Source organism: Morone saxatilis, unplaced genomic scaffold, assembly GCF_004916995.1.
Source record: "Morone saxatilis isolate NCDOM2014 unplaced genomic scaffold, NCSU_SB_2.0 Contig14, whole genome shotgun sequence".
In the NCBI taxonomy this organism is placed as follows: domain Eukaryota; kingdom Metazoa; phylum Chordata; class Actinopteri; family Moronidae; genus Morone; species Morone saxatilis.
This window is the reverse complement of record NW_023339696.1, coordinates 12,022,335-12,039,608: the sequence shown is the minus strand read 5'-3', so window position 1 is coordinate 12,039,608 and position 17,274 is coordinate 12,022,335. Positions and strand designations below refer to the sequence as shown.

Genomic DNA, 17,274 nt, shown 5'->3' with positions numbered 1-17,274 from the left:
ATGTGTTACTATAACAAGACAAGAAATAACATAACACCCGTATGAGACCACCAAAAGCTATTTTTACATGTTGGTTTTCATATGAATTTAACAAACTGGATAAGACATGTTAATTAGTGAGCTTTAGAAGTGCTGGTAGGTGGATTTTGTTACCAATGGATAGAGCCGAGCTACAGCTGTTTCCCCCTGTTTCTAAATTTTTATGTATACATTATCTGGCTGCAGCTGCATATTTACTGCACAGATATGAGAGTGGTATTTATCTTCTCATCTATCTCGCTGCAAGAAAGTGAATAATCTTATTTCCCAAAGTGTTGAATTTCTTTGAGTATAATTCTTCAGGAGACTTGAAAGTGATTTACGTATTAAATTAAGTATAAAGTATTGAAGCTTGTGATCTTTAGTGTATCGAAGGGGTTGATGGTCTAATTATGCCTTTGATTGCCTTCTTTCATGTTGGTTTTGACAATCAATCAGGTTAATTTCTCTCCATGAAATGGTTTCTCTAGAAATCAAACATTCAGCAAAAAACTGTTTATTCACATTCATTCAAGTTCACTATAGATCTTGAATGAAGTTTGTAGTTTGTACAGGTACAGGCAGATAGATACTCTCTCCTGATACGTGAAGATGAAACCATACTATCTTGTTGCTGCTGTTTACATTTTCCTAAACACAAATAGGTTATTCTAATATAAATGTAAGTATCTATTTCTGTGTGTTTAGCATTAAGGGACTGCAAACTTTCATTTTGTTGCACAACTTTGTGTTGAGTTACGAAACACATTTCCTTGATGCTGACATGTCGAAGTGTAAATGCAGTCAGGACGCCAGCAGATGGCAGCGATGAACTACACCACACCACCACCACCACATCAACTCTGCAACTCACATACTGTATGAGTAAGAGCCCTTTCCTTCCACAAAGAGGCGGTAACTCTCTGTTCAAATCCTTTCCTCCCATCATTCCCACACCTGCTGATTTTCAGAGGTATATTGAATTACTTGAACTGCTGTCAATAAGGGAATGCTTCAGAAACTACAATGCAAAAGTGCTGCTGCGGTGGTGACATGCCGTCACATGCTGTCTGGATGAAACGCATCATCCGATACCTGCCTTTGTTCTTCAAGGAGATCGAGGGGAATTTTAGCTTTTGTGTATACTGTACTCTGCTGGGATGGAGGGACTTTGAATTGAAGCAGAACAATGATGACTTGTGAGAAGTGAGTTATACCCGCGCCAACAGTCTGTGATTGAGCAGGTAGCAGCCGTGCTGCCAGGATAGTGGGATTATCTGGGTGGGGGACTGGAAGACTGAGAGAAGGAGGGATGAGTGGGGGAGTAGGAGGGTGGAAGTGCTGTCCATCATGCTGTCAGGACATACTGCAGACATCAAGCCACTTCACAGATATGCGTTTGAAATTCAAGAAGCATAAGAATGGGATCAACTATTAAAAGAAACAGAGAGATAGAGAGGAAGAAAGAGAGCAGGGAGTGGGGGAAAAAAACCCCAGAAAGCTTCAAACAGAGCCATGCATGAAAGTGAAGAATGGTTCCACATTTGCGGTGCAGGCGGTTGTGGGTGCTGTCAGATACAGACGATCACTCAGCGAGATGTGAGGTCATCTCATTTCACAAAGAGACTCCGAGCTGTCTACCAATCTACTGTACATCATGGGGATCACTGTTTTAAGAACTGGGCTACGCACAATGGCTCATATTTGTATCTTTCAGACTTAATATTGAAGACAGTGATAAAGAAGTATAAATTCTCCAACTCTCCCTCAACAATATTGATCCACGGTTTTGATGGTTACAACTCGATGAGTTAGGTACACAGTATGTTAGTTGTGGGAGATGAATGTTTTAGAAGGAATAATAAATGTATTCAGTTGGGTTTAGGGGGTTAGTGATTTTTATGGTAGGGGCAAGTATGCTAAGAATCACACTGATCAAAGGACCATTGTGTTGTGAAAGGTCTAAGGCTTTGGGATGGGATTTACAATGGGTACAGTTAGGAAGTAACCAGGTGATCTTGGAGATACTGGATGGTATACAAGATAGATCATTCTGGAAGTAGGGAGAGAACATTCATGCTGAGGTCTTCTCTCCATGCTGCATGTAATAAAGTGTCTTGATTCATTACACCGGCCTGTAATTTCTTCAGAGAACTACCAACTCTCAATCTTTGGAAGAATTTCTCCTACCTTAGCGACAGACAATTATGTTTGAAGGATAAGGCTGGCCATATCTGTATTTATGTCTATTATATCTATATTTTTGTTACTGTCAAAAAATCCCACAAAAAGATCAAACCCAACAATGCATCTCTTCAAAAACCCTAAAAAATTATTTTCTCAAAAAGCTGTTTTTCAGCAAATGTTTCTATTTTCAGCTGTAAAATTCATGCTCAAGGTGGTATTTACTGCAGCCGTACGGAGTGTGTGATCGACTCAAAATGAACTACAGTGGGCACTGTGTGGCTCATTATTTATTATTTTTATTTTAACTGTGTATTGAACGACAACGGAGCTCCATGGCGCAGGTGAATAAGTTACATCAGGCTTTGTCTAACAGACAACACTTGTTAGGAGTATCAGTTCAATGGTAATTTGGTCTTTTCATGGGATTTGTCGACAATAAGAAAAAATATAAACTATCTCCAGACTTATCCATTAACTAGTATCGGTTTTGGTGCTTAACGAATTGCCAGAGCGTGAGTTGAAGATAAATCACTGTAGTATATCCAGGATAGGTTGAGACAGCAAAGACATTCTTAAAAATGCTCCCTTTCATGTTTAAACTGGAACATACAGAATTACAGTATAGTTTTTCAAAGAGAATCCTTCAGGAAATACAGACATACAGTATGTGAGCGAAGGCTGGTTCATAAAGTTGATTTACATGTGTTCTGCCTTCTGCATGCAATGTTACAGACACTTGATAACCAGTGGCAACAAAAAAATGCCTATTGTCCTTGGAAGGCTTTCAAAATCTGTCTTGCAGAACTCGAATTCATGGTATGGAAGCTATTGCTGCATCTGGTATGTGTATGCCTTCTCTTCCTTTTTTCCCCCACTTTCCCTCTATGTCTAGCCATGCGAAGATGAGAGATCCTGTAGCGAGGCCTCTCGCTGCTGGCTAAGGCATCAGCGCTCACCTGCGTCCTGTCAGAAGTAATGACAGCTAACATCCATGAGAGTGGGAGAGAATGAAACTCCAGAAGAGCCGGGCCTCGGTTACACACTTCAGTAAAAACTCAGAGCTTCCACTGATATAATCGATAAAATGCAGCCGTGAAGCTACGGGCCATCACAGAAAATGCTGGGTATGAGAGGAGGAAGTTAGATGGGCAGATAAAAGATGGAGGGATTAGGCAAGATGGGTGTGAGGACAGATGGGGAAATGTGGTGAAGGGAAGGGGTGCCCATGTGGTTGTCATTAGGTTGGAGGGGCAGAGATTAGCCACACAAACAGCAGTACAGCCCAGTGTACCCCAGGTGTACTGGAAGGGGGATTCCTACAGATATTAGGGCTCACATATCAACCTGTAAAGTGTCTCTCTCAGGTGGGTGCTTATCCATATCTGGATCTCATGTTTCACTCTTGAGGGCCACCTCCAGTCCTGAGGGCTTACTTTGGCAGTGCGGGGAATTGCTCGAGCGGTGATGAATTGTGCGGAAAAGAAGGATAACGGAGAGCTTTTGAAATAAAGGATGAGGGGAATCTGCTGGCAGCTTACCAGGCAATAATCTCATGTTTGATAGAGGATACCCTCCTAATTCCTCTCATCCATCTGCGAGTGTCTCTGACACAGCAGGCTGGTCTGCAGACCATCACAGCTAAACTGTGCTTTCAACGCATTCACCATCATCATCTTTACTATCAGCTGAATATGTTTTTCAGATAATCAACGTCATGAGGTCCTTATCATATAATCATTTCAATTCCTTTACACATAGGATGTTTCATATTATCTATCCCACAATGCCGACTCATTTTGAACTTTGAATTTCTAAAAAGCATAATCAGGACATGTGCATATCTGACCCTGTTAAGCCCTCAACCATCAACAAGCTATCAACACTAACACCCCACCCAGTCTCACCGAGCACTCGGTCCTGCACTGAGCTGTCGGGGTCATCTAGGTGCAGGTGGATCTGCTGAAAGAGGAACTGCAGATGGGGAGCGCAGAGCTCAGGGTTGTAGTCTTTGGTCAGGCTGGATAGCCACAGCCCGAGGGCCTGGAGGGCGACGCCGCGCACCTCTCCGCTGCTGTCATCGAGACGCTTCAGCAGCTCTGTGGAGAAAAGACACCAAGAAAAAAAAACACTGATTCACAGAATTGTGTTAATTTTGCTGTTGAGTGGGTTGGTTGCTTGATTTTTTATAGTGGAGTGGGTTTCTGTAAGTGCGGTGTGTAGTTTGAGAAGTTCATTTACCACACGTGTGGCTTCGGAGTCTGAGCGGCATTATCTTTCAGTGAGAGCAGACATTTTAAATTAGTGGTAAGTGAGTAAGTAAATGTTTCCCCAACAGCCAGTACGACACTATCCTTTGATTATGTTAGATACATAACTGACGTGCAGTTATACAAATTAAGTGCAAAGTAAGTAGTGCAAAATGTAGAGCATTCATTTGTGTGTGAGTCATTTACCGGGATAGATCTTGTTGAGGGCCTCAGGGTGCAGGCTGGTTCCAATGAGTTTGAGTGTGGTGGACAGAGAACGACAAGCCAACAGCCTGCCCATCTGAGAGTCTTCTTCCAGGGCCGACAACACCAGGGGACTCAGCTTTTCTTCCAGACACAGCAGCTGCACACAGGAAGTTAATGTTAAATGACAAGCTCAAAGTCTGCCGTTTAATACAATTCAAACTCACTTAAGGAGACAGTTGTCTGTAGTTTACACACCGGTAAGGAATGTATTCCTCAATTATGTTATGAACTTACTGGAGTGCCAGCGGCTGAGGCTGCATAGTCAGGACCACTTTAACTTACAAAACCTTAAATGTGCGCTTCCAATTCAATTCATTTACACACCAATGAGAACTAAGAAACACAAGGCTGGTTAGTGGTAGTGACAACACATCCCAAGGAAAGCTTAAACTTAAAGAACAGTCCAAACTTTTTTTTTTTTTTTTTTCAATCATTTGTGTTGAATTTGCATCTTTTAAACCAAAGTGAAATATCACCTGAAGCATGACAGATTCACATCAGGTCTGGATCAGTTTGTACAGACACACGGGCATGGAGCCCAACTTCAGAAGTCCTGTGAAGACCGATGTTTTCATCACACCAACAGATGAGAAACAGAGGAAATGGACAAACAAGGTGAGGCTGAGCGCACCGAGCCACAGGCCAAGAGGTGATGGCTAAAACCTCTGTCACACCGTCTGTTTGCTATCGAAACGGCGCGGGAGAAACAGTTAAAAAAAAAAAAAAAGGCGAGGGGAGAGGGAGGGAAATAGAAAGAGGAGGGAAATTTGGCAGAGAAGTGATTCGGCGTTACATCAGTGACAATCTAAAGGTGCCAAGTGTAACTGGAGCTGCTAATTGTTTTCACAGGGAGTCGGGAGGAAACAATGTCCTTCTAAACGAAGGGCTGTTTGATCTGCCTGTGGAAACACACACATAACCTTCTGTTGTCATACCCGTTAGGACATGTTGTTTATTTCATCTCAACTGTAACCTAATTCTGAACCCAAACTCCGAGAGTAACACAGCCATATTTAGTCACAGCTTTTCCAGGTTTTTATACTCTTGTGAGGACGTCTGGGTGCCATTAGATAGTAAAAAGTTTGATCTCACACACACCTACACCCACACACCTACACCCACACACCCACGCTCGCATTGTCCCCCAGCTGTTTGGTTTGCCTTGTAAGTTGAAGACGTGTGAATAGAAGAGGTGTGTGAGCCGGTTTCAACTGGTCACTCTGCACACGCAAGTGCAAACACAGCCAGATGTGCGTGTAAGCACACATACTGTAACTGGGCACATGCATTGACAGGCAGGTGCAAGGGCATGTCCCGTTGATAGTTCCTACCTATAACAAGGGCCCAGCACAGTGGAGGTATTGTTCCTCGGGGACGAAGATATGCGAACCCGCTTGCCCCCGCGTACACCTGTTACCTGACGTGGCCAACTCTTTCAGCCAAGGGGATAAAGATGGCGGATGATATATTTTCCTAAATGGCCAAGTGGGACCGTCTATTTTGATGTGAAATGGACAAAACAGAGAATTTGAAGTAGATGTCAACTCCTAGTGGATTTAAAGAATGCACTACCACATCTTTTCCTTTACAGCTGAGTCAATAAGAAGTGTTTCTGCAGATTGGAGATGAGGAGTTCGTACTACTGGAGACCTTTCATATCCGGTGTTTGCTTCCAATGCTTAAGAGGCCCTTTGCACAGGTGGAAATAAATATGACACACAGTGGTTACATTTGCCTTTGTGCAGGCAGACGGATTTGCAGATGTCATCTCTGCAGCTTATGTGTGCGTGTGTGTGTGTGTACTGTACCTGTCCAGGTGTGATGGCCCCTCCATGCAGCAGGGCCAGCAGACAGCTGAGGGCTGATGTTCGGACGGCAGCAGCAGTGCGGCCTGCACGCCACACCAAGTTGGGAAGCAAGACGTTGCACAGGAACTTCTCTGACTCGTTACAGAAATGCCTGAAAGGAGGCAGAGAGTAAAAATATGGAGACCAAATGGGAGCAGAGAAAGACATTTCTATTGCTTCAGGCCATTGGCAGTAATACATTTTAAACTAGCAAGCAATAGTGGACAAATGTATGATGATGGCTGTTGGGAATGCGACTGCAACACACAATGATAATAATGCAGTCATTTTCCCACAGTCTAACTAAGGCGGAAGGGGTGGGTTGAGGGGGGCAGTGGAGGAAAGCCGGAGGCGAGTACAACATCTGGGTGTCCTCTCCATTCTTGCTTGTTTTTTCCATACTGACTTAGGCTCTCTGATGTCCCCTCACATACCACCAGCCTGCCATGCCCAACCCGACCAGCTCTGGTAAACTGCCTGTAGCTGCTGTTGAGCTGGTGTCACAATAAACTTTTTTTATAAAGTATGCTGTTATGTTTCAGTGCCAGTAGAGGGAGACTGTGTGCCACTCATACAGCTGTGCTGCTGCGTTAGCTCAGTGTCTTCATCTTGACAGGTGTTGAAAGCTCATCATGAGTGACGCCAGGAGATGGAAAGACATATTTCCACATTACAGGGATGATGTCCAGAGGAAAGAAGAGTGGGACTTTAACTTTCAATTGTATGTTTGTGAGGACGCAAACAACTTGCCAAGGACTTTTGACTGTACACCTAAAGGGTCCCTACACAGTGGAGCTGCCTATGTCACAAAGCAGCTGCAGAGCGAACAACGCTCTCTCTCACAGCACAACACTGCAGAAATTCTACGTCTCAACAAGTAATGGAGTTTGTCGTCAAGTAGAACTGGGCAGTAATATCAGATTTCAGCATAATCGTTTTATGATCTTATCATGCACTGATGGATTCAAACAAAATTAGTTGAAGTTTGTGAGACACGTCATGTATGGTTAACACTGGAATACATTTTTTTCCCTTTACGTCATCTTATTTTATGGATGAAGAAGAGGAAGATCTCACCCCAATGGCATTTTATGTCTTGTTTCATGTCTTGAAAGGTGAAATTAAGACTAAACACAGATGCCTTTTGCATCTCCCTTGTAAGTGGCACATGATTTCGGCCTGCCACATCCAGGGAAAGAAGAATTAACTTTTCATTTCTCTCACCTTCTACTTAAATTTCACATCGAGCTTTTTAATCACAGCACACAAATCCACATGAAACAAAACACTGGAGAGTGTGTGAGTGAGAGAGTGTGGATAAAAGGCACTTACATGTACACAAACTTACTTTCCCTTTCTGCTTGTCATGACAGTGGAGCTGTCATTATGTCATTTTGGTTGTAGAACAAAGAGAAGAGGTTTTCTGTATGACTATCATTGTCCTCTTGATGACATATAGCGTGTATGTGTGTGGGCTACAATCGGCTGAGCAAAGATCAGGCCATAAATCATGAATGGAGGGATAAGATGAGTATGAATGGAAATATTATGGCAGACCGCACAGCCCCATATACTGTAAGTTAAGCATTTGGTTTGAAACCTTTTGAAGGTGTAACATGATTTCTGTCTCCTGGCGATCCTGTGATCACCGGAGATACAGCTGAGGAATGAGAGATGCAGTTAGCGGCACAGGTGGCCGGGCTGGGAGAGGGGAAGAGACAGAGGCTTCTTTTGTCTGATATGCACATTTATGGATAAAATAATCTGATGAAAGCTGAAATTAAAGTTCCAGTTTCCACACTTTTGGCAAAGGTGGCAGAATGTTTTGGCTTAAGAACACTTCCTGTTGTTTATGCAGCATTTTTCGCTGATACAGGATATTATTTCTGCTTGTATTCTTTACTCTGCTGCCAAGCTCATGCCAAAGGCACTTTCAACATCTCAACACACAAAGATTACCAGTCTATTCCACATATTAACCAATGGAAACACCTACCAACCCTTATGGGCCTTTTGGCTGTTGGACTAGGGTTAGTTACATGCTGCACAGATGTCTCCATTGCAACCACATGGAAGAGGTTTGTCTGTCTGATCGACAGCAGCAGCTGCCATGATCGCTGGGACCCGCAGAGGGCCTCAGGCTTAATGCATTCCCTCAGATTAGAGCTCTGAGCCCGGCCTGAAGGCTGCACAGCGCAGGGCTCGAAAAAGGGGACCCTGGAGGGTGAGGGTCACAGAGAGGAAGAACCAACAAACAGGAGCCCCATTTCCGGGTGTCAGGCAGCCTTTTTTATCCTTCCTCATTCATCAGCCAATGACCATTCAGAGGTGTCACTCAATCACTGAGGAGCTTGCATGCTGGGAAGTGAACTAATTTGAGTTGGTCTCTTTGGGAGTATCAGTGCAACTATGGGACTCCTTGTGGTGAGTTTGGTATTGGGTTTATCATTTCTGAAGCATGATAAGCTGTAACACCTGGAATATACCCCTGTCCCCTATCATCTATTATCTGACCCTACCTTAAACAACTGCGAGCTGATGGGGTTATAATGGCCTCATGGAAATACACTAGTGTGTTATTGTGCGTTCTAATTATAGTCCCTTGTGGGCGCGGTACTAATTTGCAGACTAAGAAGACTAAGAATATGAGCTGTGCTAATAATGATGACTTGGAAAACTTAGACTAGACAAACCCAGACAAGCTAAATGTAACATCATGCAGTGATTAAATGGTGGGAAATAAACCTGCAATTGAGCCGTTGTTTGTGACTTTGTTCAGCAAAAATTATACTTCTCTTTAACAGAAACAGTTTCTTCTTAAGCTTCTTTCATCAGATAACTTGCTGTAACCTGTGTGTGTGTGTGTGTATCAAGAGATTGAATGTGTGAATAATATGTTTGTATGTGCCCCTCTCACCCCTGGGAATCCACTGTGTTGGTTGCATCCAGTAGCAACTTAGCAAACATTGTGAAGATGCTCATTCTCATCTCTGTGTCTTTGTCTGGTTGAAGGCAGCAGCAAAGCAGAGGCATCAACTGGCTCACAAACTCCCCGATCACTGGACCTATAACACACACACACACACGATTTTGCATCACTATTGTTGCAAGTATTGTTTTTTGGGGAGCATTTTGTACCTTTTTTGGACAGTTTACAGTGTAAATACAGACATGCAAAAAAAGTGCCTGACCTGAATCAAATGGGGAATGCTGTGGCTATATGTCGGTCTCGTAACCACTAGGGCACCGTATGCTGCCACTATTGCAATATGATAATGTTGTGATTGAACTTAATGTGTTCCAAGCTACAGAGTTAGATCTTCAGTGTGACTTCAGCTGTGCTTAAACTTGGATTCTTTGTTTAGAGTCTTCCTAACCATGGCACATTGCTAGGTCAACAGTCAATTTTGGTTACTACTCATCTTCAACCTAACCACGAAATACGAAACCTATCCTTAAAAACTCTAGTGTTCCCTTTTCAGAGAGAAGACACATTCTTAATCCTTCTTCCTTGTCAGGAACCAACTATCAAATGGTAAACAAGAAAGGGCCAGCACAGACTTTTTTTTATGTTTATCACTGACCAGAGGGCTTGAGTTATTGAGACCTCAATGGACTGGTGAGACAGTGACACAGAGCTCAGAGGAAATGAGAGACAAAAAAGGTCTTTATGTGACCGAGTGTATATAGAAGAGTCTATAACAGGAAAAATGAGAAACTCACAGTGCAAATATTCCCAGTTACACTCATGCCCACATACACACCCACGAAGAGTCTGACTGCATGTTTACAGAGCTATATATAGCAATCTGTGTGTGTGCATGTGTGTGTAATGAGTGATAAGTGTCCATGCCCTGTTTGGACCTGAATTGTACAGACATGAGAGGAGACAGAGGAAATCCTGAGACTGCCCGAGGGTGGCGGCCAGCGTCATGATGAGATATGGGAAAACAGACACCAAGAGACAGAGAGACCTATTACATCCAGTGGGAATGTGTGAATCAAAGGGTGTGTCATTTAACCAGAGGTATGATGTCTGCAGGTTGTCTGCCGCACGCCAACTACAGATATAAGAAGGCAACAATAGGACATTTCACTACACTAATAGAGACATTTTCTTGCCAGCTGAAGAACGAAAGGCTGTCAAGAGGATATGAGAGGGCAATAATTATTCCTGTGTCTGACAAACACAGATGGAGTGTGCAAAGAGCTGATGAACAAGCAAAATGACCAATTCTCAGTTGTCAAATTAACTACCGTCAATTGTTCAACAGAGGGCCAATTTCCCTGAATCATGTGAACATCAAACAAAGCAGCCACACGATGTCTGCTCAGCTGCATGCAATAAAGTCATTGGGTCCTGTTAATAGACCAAAGATCACATCTGTAAGAATGAAACCAAAGGAAGCTTGGAGCAGCATTCAACATGCGCAAAAACACACACACACACACACACACAGACACACAGACACACAGACAGAGCTTCAAAGTAGCCTTGATCCAGGGGAAGGTCAAGAGCAGGCGGCTGTGGTGCTGTTTGATGTAGTGACCCACAAGGGGATCACTGAGTGGACTGGTCAGTTAGCCGTGGGAGTGTGTGTGAGAGTCTGCCTGTGTGTGTGGGGATTAGAGGGGTACCCAGCTGCCCAGTCAATTACAAAGAGAGGGGTGGGAGGGAGAAAGAGATGGAGATGAAAGCGTGGCAAATGGAGGTGCTGATGATGGAGGATTATATGGTATAGAGAGAGGTAAAGTGAAGTCTCAGCACCAAAGACGGGGTCATAGCTTTTTAACCCCTTGTATCACACACACATATAAGCATGGACTAACCCCTCTAGACAAGTCTGAGACACTCTGGCTGACAAATGAGCCGGAGGGAGAAACGCAGATTTACAAAAGTCAGTAAGCTAACTGGAGCCAATGTCATTTTCTGTGCGGGTTTGTATGACTATGAGCTTCTATGCTTGGGTAACAGAAAATATTCAAATATTCTTTCATCACATTTCTGAGTTACGGTCAGTGATGAGCATCCATCTTCCATCAACAGTGGAACAGCACGCGTCCATTGGGGCGTTAAGCAATATATCATGTCAAACTTAACCTTAAACAGTTCATTAATTGACAGCCCTCATATCGATCAAGTGCCGCTGACAATTGCTCCTACCACTTTTAATGCCTATGTAAGTTATTGGGAACAGTGCGGGACTAGGATGCGGCTTTTATGAGTGCAGTTACTAGAAAATGGCCGTCTACAAACCATTTCAATTGGGATCTTTTGTACAAGAGAGAGTCTGTGCTGCTGCTTTGACAGCTGCTGTATTCGAGGACGGATCATGTGTGAACAGGACAAACAGCTTGACGCTTAAAATATGATGTAATGTGCGTCTTAACAAGTTGAGGAAAGACTGGCTTCACAAACCACACGATGAAGTAATGTTTAATAAAACGTGATATAGATTATACCGTCTCATCGACTTGCTGGGGTGAAATGGACCCGAAGAGCATGTTCAGACTGATGACTGACGTAGTGATTTTCTATTCATTAACAGGTCATTTGACAAGCCAATTTCTCAAACCCCTTACTGTATGGCCCATTATCGTGTCTCTATATGTGCAAACTTCAGCACCTGCTGTATAATTTGGCAATGTCTTAGGCACATTCAGGCTTCACTTCTCACCTGATTGTATGACTATGATATGCAGTTGGAGTCTCTGCGGGGAGTAACTGCACCAGGTGTTGACAGAGGCAGACAGCCAGTCCAGCAGCTGGCCCATATGTTGTCTATAGAGTTCCATCACCGATTCCAGGCCCTGCACCTTACACAAGAACTGGGCACTCTCCAAGGCCTTAGGGGGAAAGAGGGATAGGTGGAACAAAATGGTGTCAACACATTTTAAACTTGCAATCTTTACCAAAAAAAAATTGAATTTAGTAAAAAAGACAGAAGAAACATAAAAAGATTAGGTGGGAGAAAATCTGGATGATGACTTGATGAGAAAAAGTGATAACAGAGCGGACGGTATTGTGTTCAAGTTCAACAATTACATCTGTTTTCTCGTAATTTCAGGAATTCTTCAGGTCACGCTCACAAGGGATGCACCAAACACACACATCATGTGAAACCATGGGAAGAACAACACTGAAGACATGACAAGGTCTCACACATAAAACCACTTAGAAACGAAAACCCTGACAGATACACAGGATGTCACAAAGGCATAGGAACTGGCAGAAATACACACACACAGACACACACACAGCAATAAAACCAGGGCTGGGAGGAAAGGGCAGGAATGAGAGATAGGAGAGTAAATAATTAGCTGACTCTTCAGGGCAGGGGAACTGACCTTAAGGGCACTTCATAGTTCCCTTCATAGTCCCTCTGGGATGGACAGGGACAGAGACAATGTCTGAGTCACAGATCGGCCCCTTCAGAAGAGAGTTAGACAACCCTGAGCTGTCCACTGATGGGAAAGACGTGCCCCTTTTCTGGGAAAACAAGTAAAGCTTTTCCTCTAGGTCCGGGAATGCCCAAGGCTATTCTCACCCTCCCTCTCTGTTTCTTAATCCATTCCTTCTCATCTCGTCACTAACACTGCTCCCTGTCTGGACACATACACTGATGCAGACAGATGTAAACACACACACACTGGTGGCCCATGTGGTGTCTGGTAAGCATCGCTGCCAATCCCTTCCCGCTCCTCTCCCTGTCATTAGCCTCCAACGGCGACGGGCAGTAAGGCGACGTGCTGGCCTCAGACACTGTTGGCTTCACTTGTCACTGTTCCTGTTTGGAGGCTGACCACAACATGGAGGCTTATTACTTGCATATCCTTTGGCTGTTGTGACTTGAGGAGGCGTTATGGAGCCGCAAGTGGGCATGGGCCCATGACACACACCTGCTAAGCAGCACATCTCATCTCTCCCTATCTGTTTTTCACCCCTCTATTTTTGTCTGTCTCTCCACCTTTCACCCGCCTCCTTTCACCCAGGACTGGATTTAAAGTTCCACTCCAAAGGTGCAATTTCAGCTCCCCTGGCTAAGTGGGTAATTATACTGTTGGCCCGGTATATGCCCACTTTGAACTTGTACAAATGCTTGCATTCCTCAAATAGCTCTCTTGCTTCATAAAACATGCTTACCTTTCTAATAAAAATGGATGGAGAAACAAAAATTGAAGGGGGAAAAGTGTCATTTCAGAGTAGAAATAGAAGATTTACACACGTGAGGTGATATGGTGGTTTGCCCACGTGGAACAAAAGTGATGGCAGAGCTGCAGAGATGATGCATCTGGCATTTTTCTCACCTTTTCGCTGAGATGTGGCTCAGTGGAGAGGCTCTGGACAGTGACCAGCACCTGCAGCAGCTGCAGGCTGACTGAGCCACAGTCTGACTCACACTGACACAGCAGCACATCTATGCAGGCCAACAACTGCTCCAAGTACATAACCTGGAAAAGAGGGAGTAGTAAAGTAAGATTGTCTTGTCTGGTTTGGTCTTCCACAGAAACACCATCTCTTTAATCTACTATTAAATAACTCTGGTAGTAATTCTATTTTTCCCCAAAAAACAAAACAAAAAAACAACAGCTCCGACTCGGAGTATGAACTTTCCATCTCCAGATGACAGTGTGTGCGAGATTGCTGTCACTTGTCAGCCAGTGTTGTGGTGAGCTCATGTTTAGACAAAGATCTGCGGCTCAGGCTAATTTCTATGCCATCAATGGGGATCGTGGCCTCTTTTCCTGTTTTCTTGCAGCCTGTCATTAGAGCTGGATGGGGGGGTGGGAGGAGGAGATGGGGGGATGAAGGTGTAAGAGAGAGAGAGAGAGAGAGAGAGAGAGAGAGAGAGAGAGAGAGAGAGAGAGAGAGAGAGAGGGAGAGGAGTGTTTTTGAGTACGTGGAGGCGCTGAATAGGCGTAAAGCGCCCTCCAGGTGTTTTGCTTTGGCTGGTGAATGAGCAAGTGGCGTGGTGTGTGTGTGTGTTGTGTGTGAGCAAGAAAATACTCAATGCCAACTCCTCATATGCTCCCTCACTCAAACACGCACCCACTCACTGAGCTGAGAATGGACAAATACCAAGAGCTCTTATCACTAGGGGCGCCATGTTTTTTCACAAGTTTGAGGCGCGTTATTCATGATAGCACAAGCTTTGGCATTAAGTGAACTGAGACAACGCTAGATCTGATAGAAAAGTGATTATGACACGAATAACCGTAAGAATTAAGAGTGGTGTACGGCTATTAGATGTTTTTATTAAATATGAATTAAGCTACGAGAGTCCTTGTTGAGATCAGTATATATAGAGAGCTTAAATAACGGGTAATATTATCTAGCTGAGACTACAATGGAAGCAAGCCACTTGGTGTTTGTTTGTACTTTTGCAACTAGTAGTTAGATCAAGCAACTTTGTACGGGGTTTATTATAGTGTTTAATAATTGATCAATTTATAAAAAACTTTAAATAGCAAGTTTGCATTTTAATTTGCCAAGTATGAAAAAATAATAAGATAAAAAGCAATCTTAAAAGTATTTTTTCTATACTTTGTAGTATAATACATTTAAAAAAACGTTTTTTTTACAATTTTTAAAATGTCATCACTTGAAAAATAATTGCTAACTGGAATGATTAATTGCAAATTGAATGATGTGTTTTATGTAATTATACTTCACTTACTTTAGAGTTGTAATATGCATAATTTAATTCAATGCATTTAATAGTGTGAAATGTAAGTGTGAAGTGTAAATAGTGGAGCGATAACAGGAAATTAAGGAGAGAGATGAGATCAAAAGTTCCTGCAGCTTGGGTTTGAACCGGTTATTGTCAATTCATGATTAGTGTCTTAACACTATGCAATTGGGGTACGCCTATACTCGTTTTTAAAATTGACAGTTTATTAATTGATCACAATCAAACACATCAGATCTTGCAATTGTTCGCAGTGCACGGTTCAGGCGTCATTGCATAGAATACATGTACATTTACCTCAATGAGAGTTAATGTAATTTATTATTTTTTTTTTTAATCTTACGCCTCCATTTGCAGGCACCGTGCATAACATAAACTACTGGAGCATGCACTAACAAATGTACTGGTGGATATTTAGTTTAGATTGTGGAGTTAAAAAGGCAAGCTAAGTTAATTTGTATAGTAATTCAAAAGTGCCTACATAACATAAAAAGGCATTAAGATAGATATAGGAAAGAACACACAGGCAATATAAACAAACTGGCTCCGAGGTTTTAGATATGGTTTTATTCCAAGCATTTTCAGCATTACACACATTTTTAAAAATGAAAGATGTGTGCTTTTTTAATGTATTTGTGTTTTATACGCCTACTTACTAATAACCCAGTTTTCTACTGGGAATAATAAAAGTCGCCTGTCTATCTCTTTTTAAAGCAGATGTGGTAGTAGAAGTGTGAAATAGGATAAACAGTGCATTAAAATCCAGTTTCTATCAGAAGTGCTTCATATTTGTCAGGCAACACGATCCGCTCATGGGATTTCAAAATTTAAATATGCAGCATCTGTTGCGTGCTCAATTATTAGGTTCTCAACAGTTTTTTGTATATTGTTTAGTGTTAGAGTTTATTTTAAGGTTGTCTATATTTCTTCTTTTCCAGGTGCTTTCCTGTATTGCTTTTCTTACATGCCTGGTTACTCGGTGCGCCCAAGATGCAATCTCCTGGTCACTCATATGTATTCAGATATCCTACATCAGGTCCATCCATCATAGATGTTAGGAGTGTGTTCTGTTCCTCACTGTAGCATATTTCTTTGTCACTGGTGCATGTTGCAGTGGCACTGGTTTCATGTATCTAGCAAATTGTATATTAAGCTTTCACTGGTGTGTTTGGCTATGTGTTGTCCCCACCCCCCAATAAGTGAAAGTCTTCCGCTTCTTTCCTCTGAGTGTAATGTTGCTATGCTCCGGTTCTCCTTTCGCTCAGCTCCTGCGGCCGGAAGAATTTTATGAGCGCCGGGACACATGCCAGGGCAGAGACAGGGATGACTTTTTTTTGCATTAATGATGCCACTGCGCACGCACGAGTGCCTTTTTAGCATGAAGAAGCGGAGGAATTGTGGGCAACTTAGTTTCACCCTGCTAAGGAGAAAGTATATCTTGTGTTGATGTGAAGAATGTGTACAGATGTTTTTGTTCGTGGTGGTGTTATTCGGCCGCTGGTTCCTCTCGCTCCACATTCTTTCCTCCTAATCCCCTCAGCATGCCAGGCTGTTACAGGGACTGTGTGCTCTAACAGATAAGGAGAAGGGCTTTGTGGGAGATGGTGGAGATTTGTGTCAGGGAAAAGGCATATGGCTCTGAATAATTTCAGAGGAGGCTTTGGCAAACGATGATTTGGCTTTGTGTGTTGAAAGAAAAAAAAAAACGCACAACCAGGCGTGTGTGTCCTCTATGACTACAAGCGATGTTAATGAGCTGGAAGGATGTCAGCTTGTTAAGGGCAAATACAGAAGTGTAGAACTGCAACCTATGATGTTAAATTATCAAAATCAGTTACTCCTATAATTTAAGTGTTTAGTTTTTAAAATGTCAATAAAAGAGTATATGGCCCATCGCAGTTTCTTTGAATCAACAAAACATTTAAAATTTAAAAGCCTGGAATTAGATGAAATAGGTTGAATATTTAGGCTTTGAAATAATTAGGTTTTTTTTGGTGGACTGGGTAAGGAATAGGTAAT

At 42.8% G+C, this 17,274-nt stretch overlaps 1 protein-coding gene across 1 annotated transcript in view; it reads right to left on the bottom strand.

Annotated features, from left to right (window-relative positions):
- The window catches only part of LOC118323646 (dynein assembly factor 5, axonemal-like), a 26,807-nt gene that overhangs the window by 861 nt on the left and 8,672 nt on the right, over window positions 1-17,274 (bottom strand). Inside the window, exons 7-12 of the mRNA XM_035655679.1 lie at window positions 13,874-14,017; window positions 12,244-12,412; window positions 9,483-9,630; window positions 6,527-6,677; window positions 4,659-4,815; window positions 4,110-4,301 (exon numbers count right to left, since the gene is read on the bottom strand). Of these exons, the coding sequence (XP_035511572.1) occupies window positions 4,110-4,301; window positions 4,659-4,815; window positions 6,527-6,677; window positions 9,483-9,630; window positions 12,244-12,412; window positions 13,874-14,017 (961 nt within the window). The remainder of the gene's footprint in view (window positions 1-4,109; window positions 4,302-4,658; window positions 4,816-6,526; window positions 6,678-9,482; window positions 9,631-12,243; window positions 12,413-13,873; window positions 14,018-17,274) is intronic.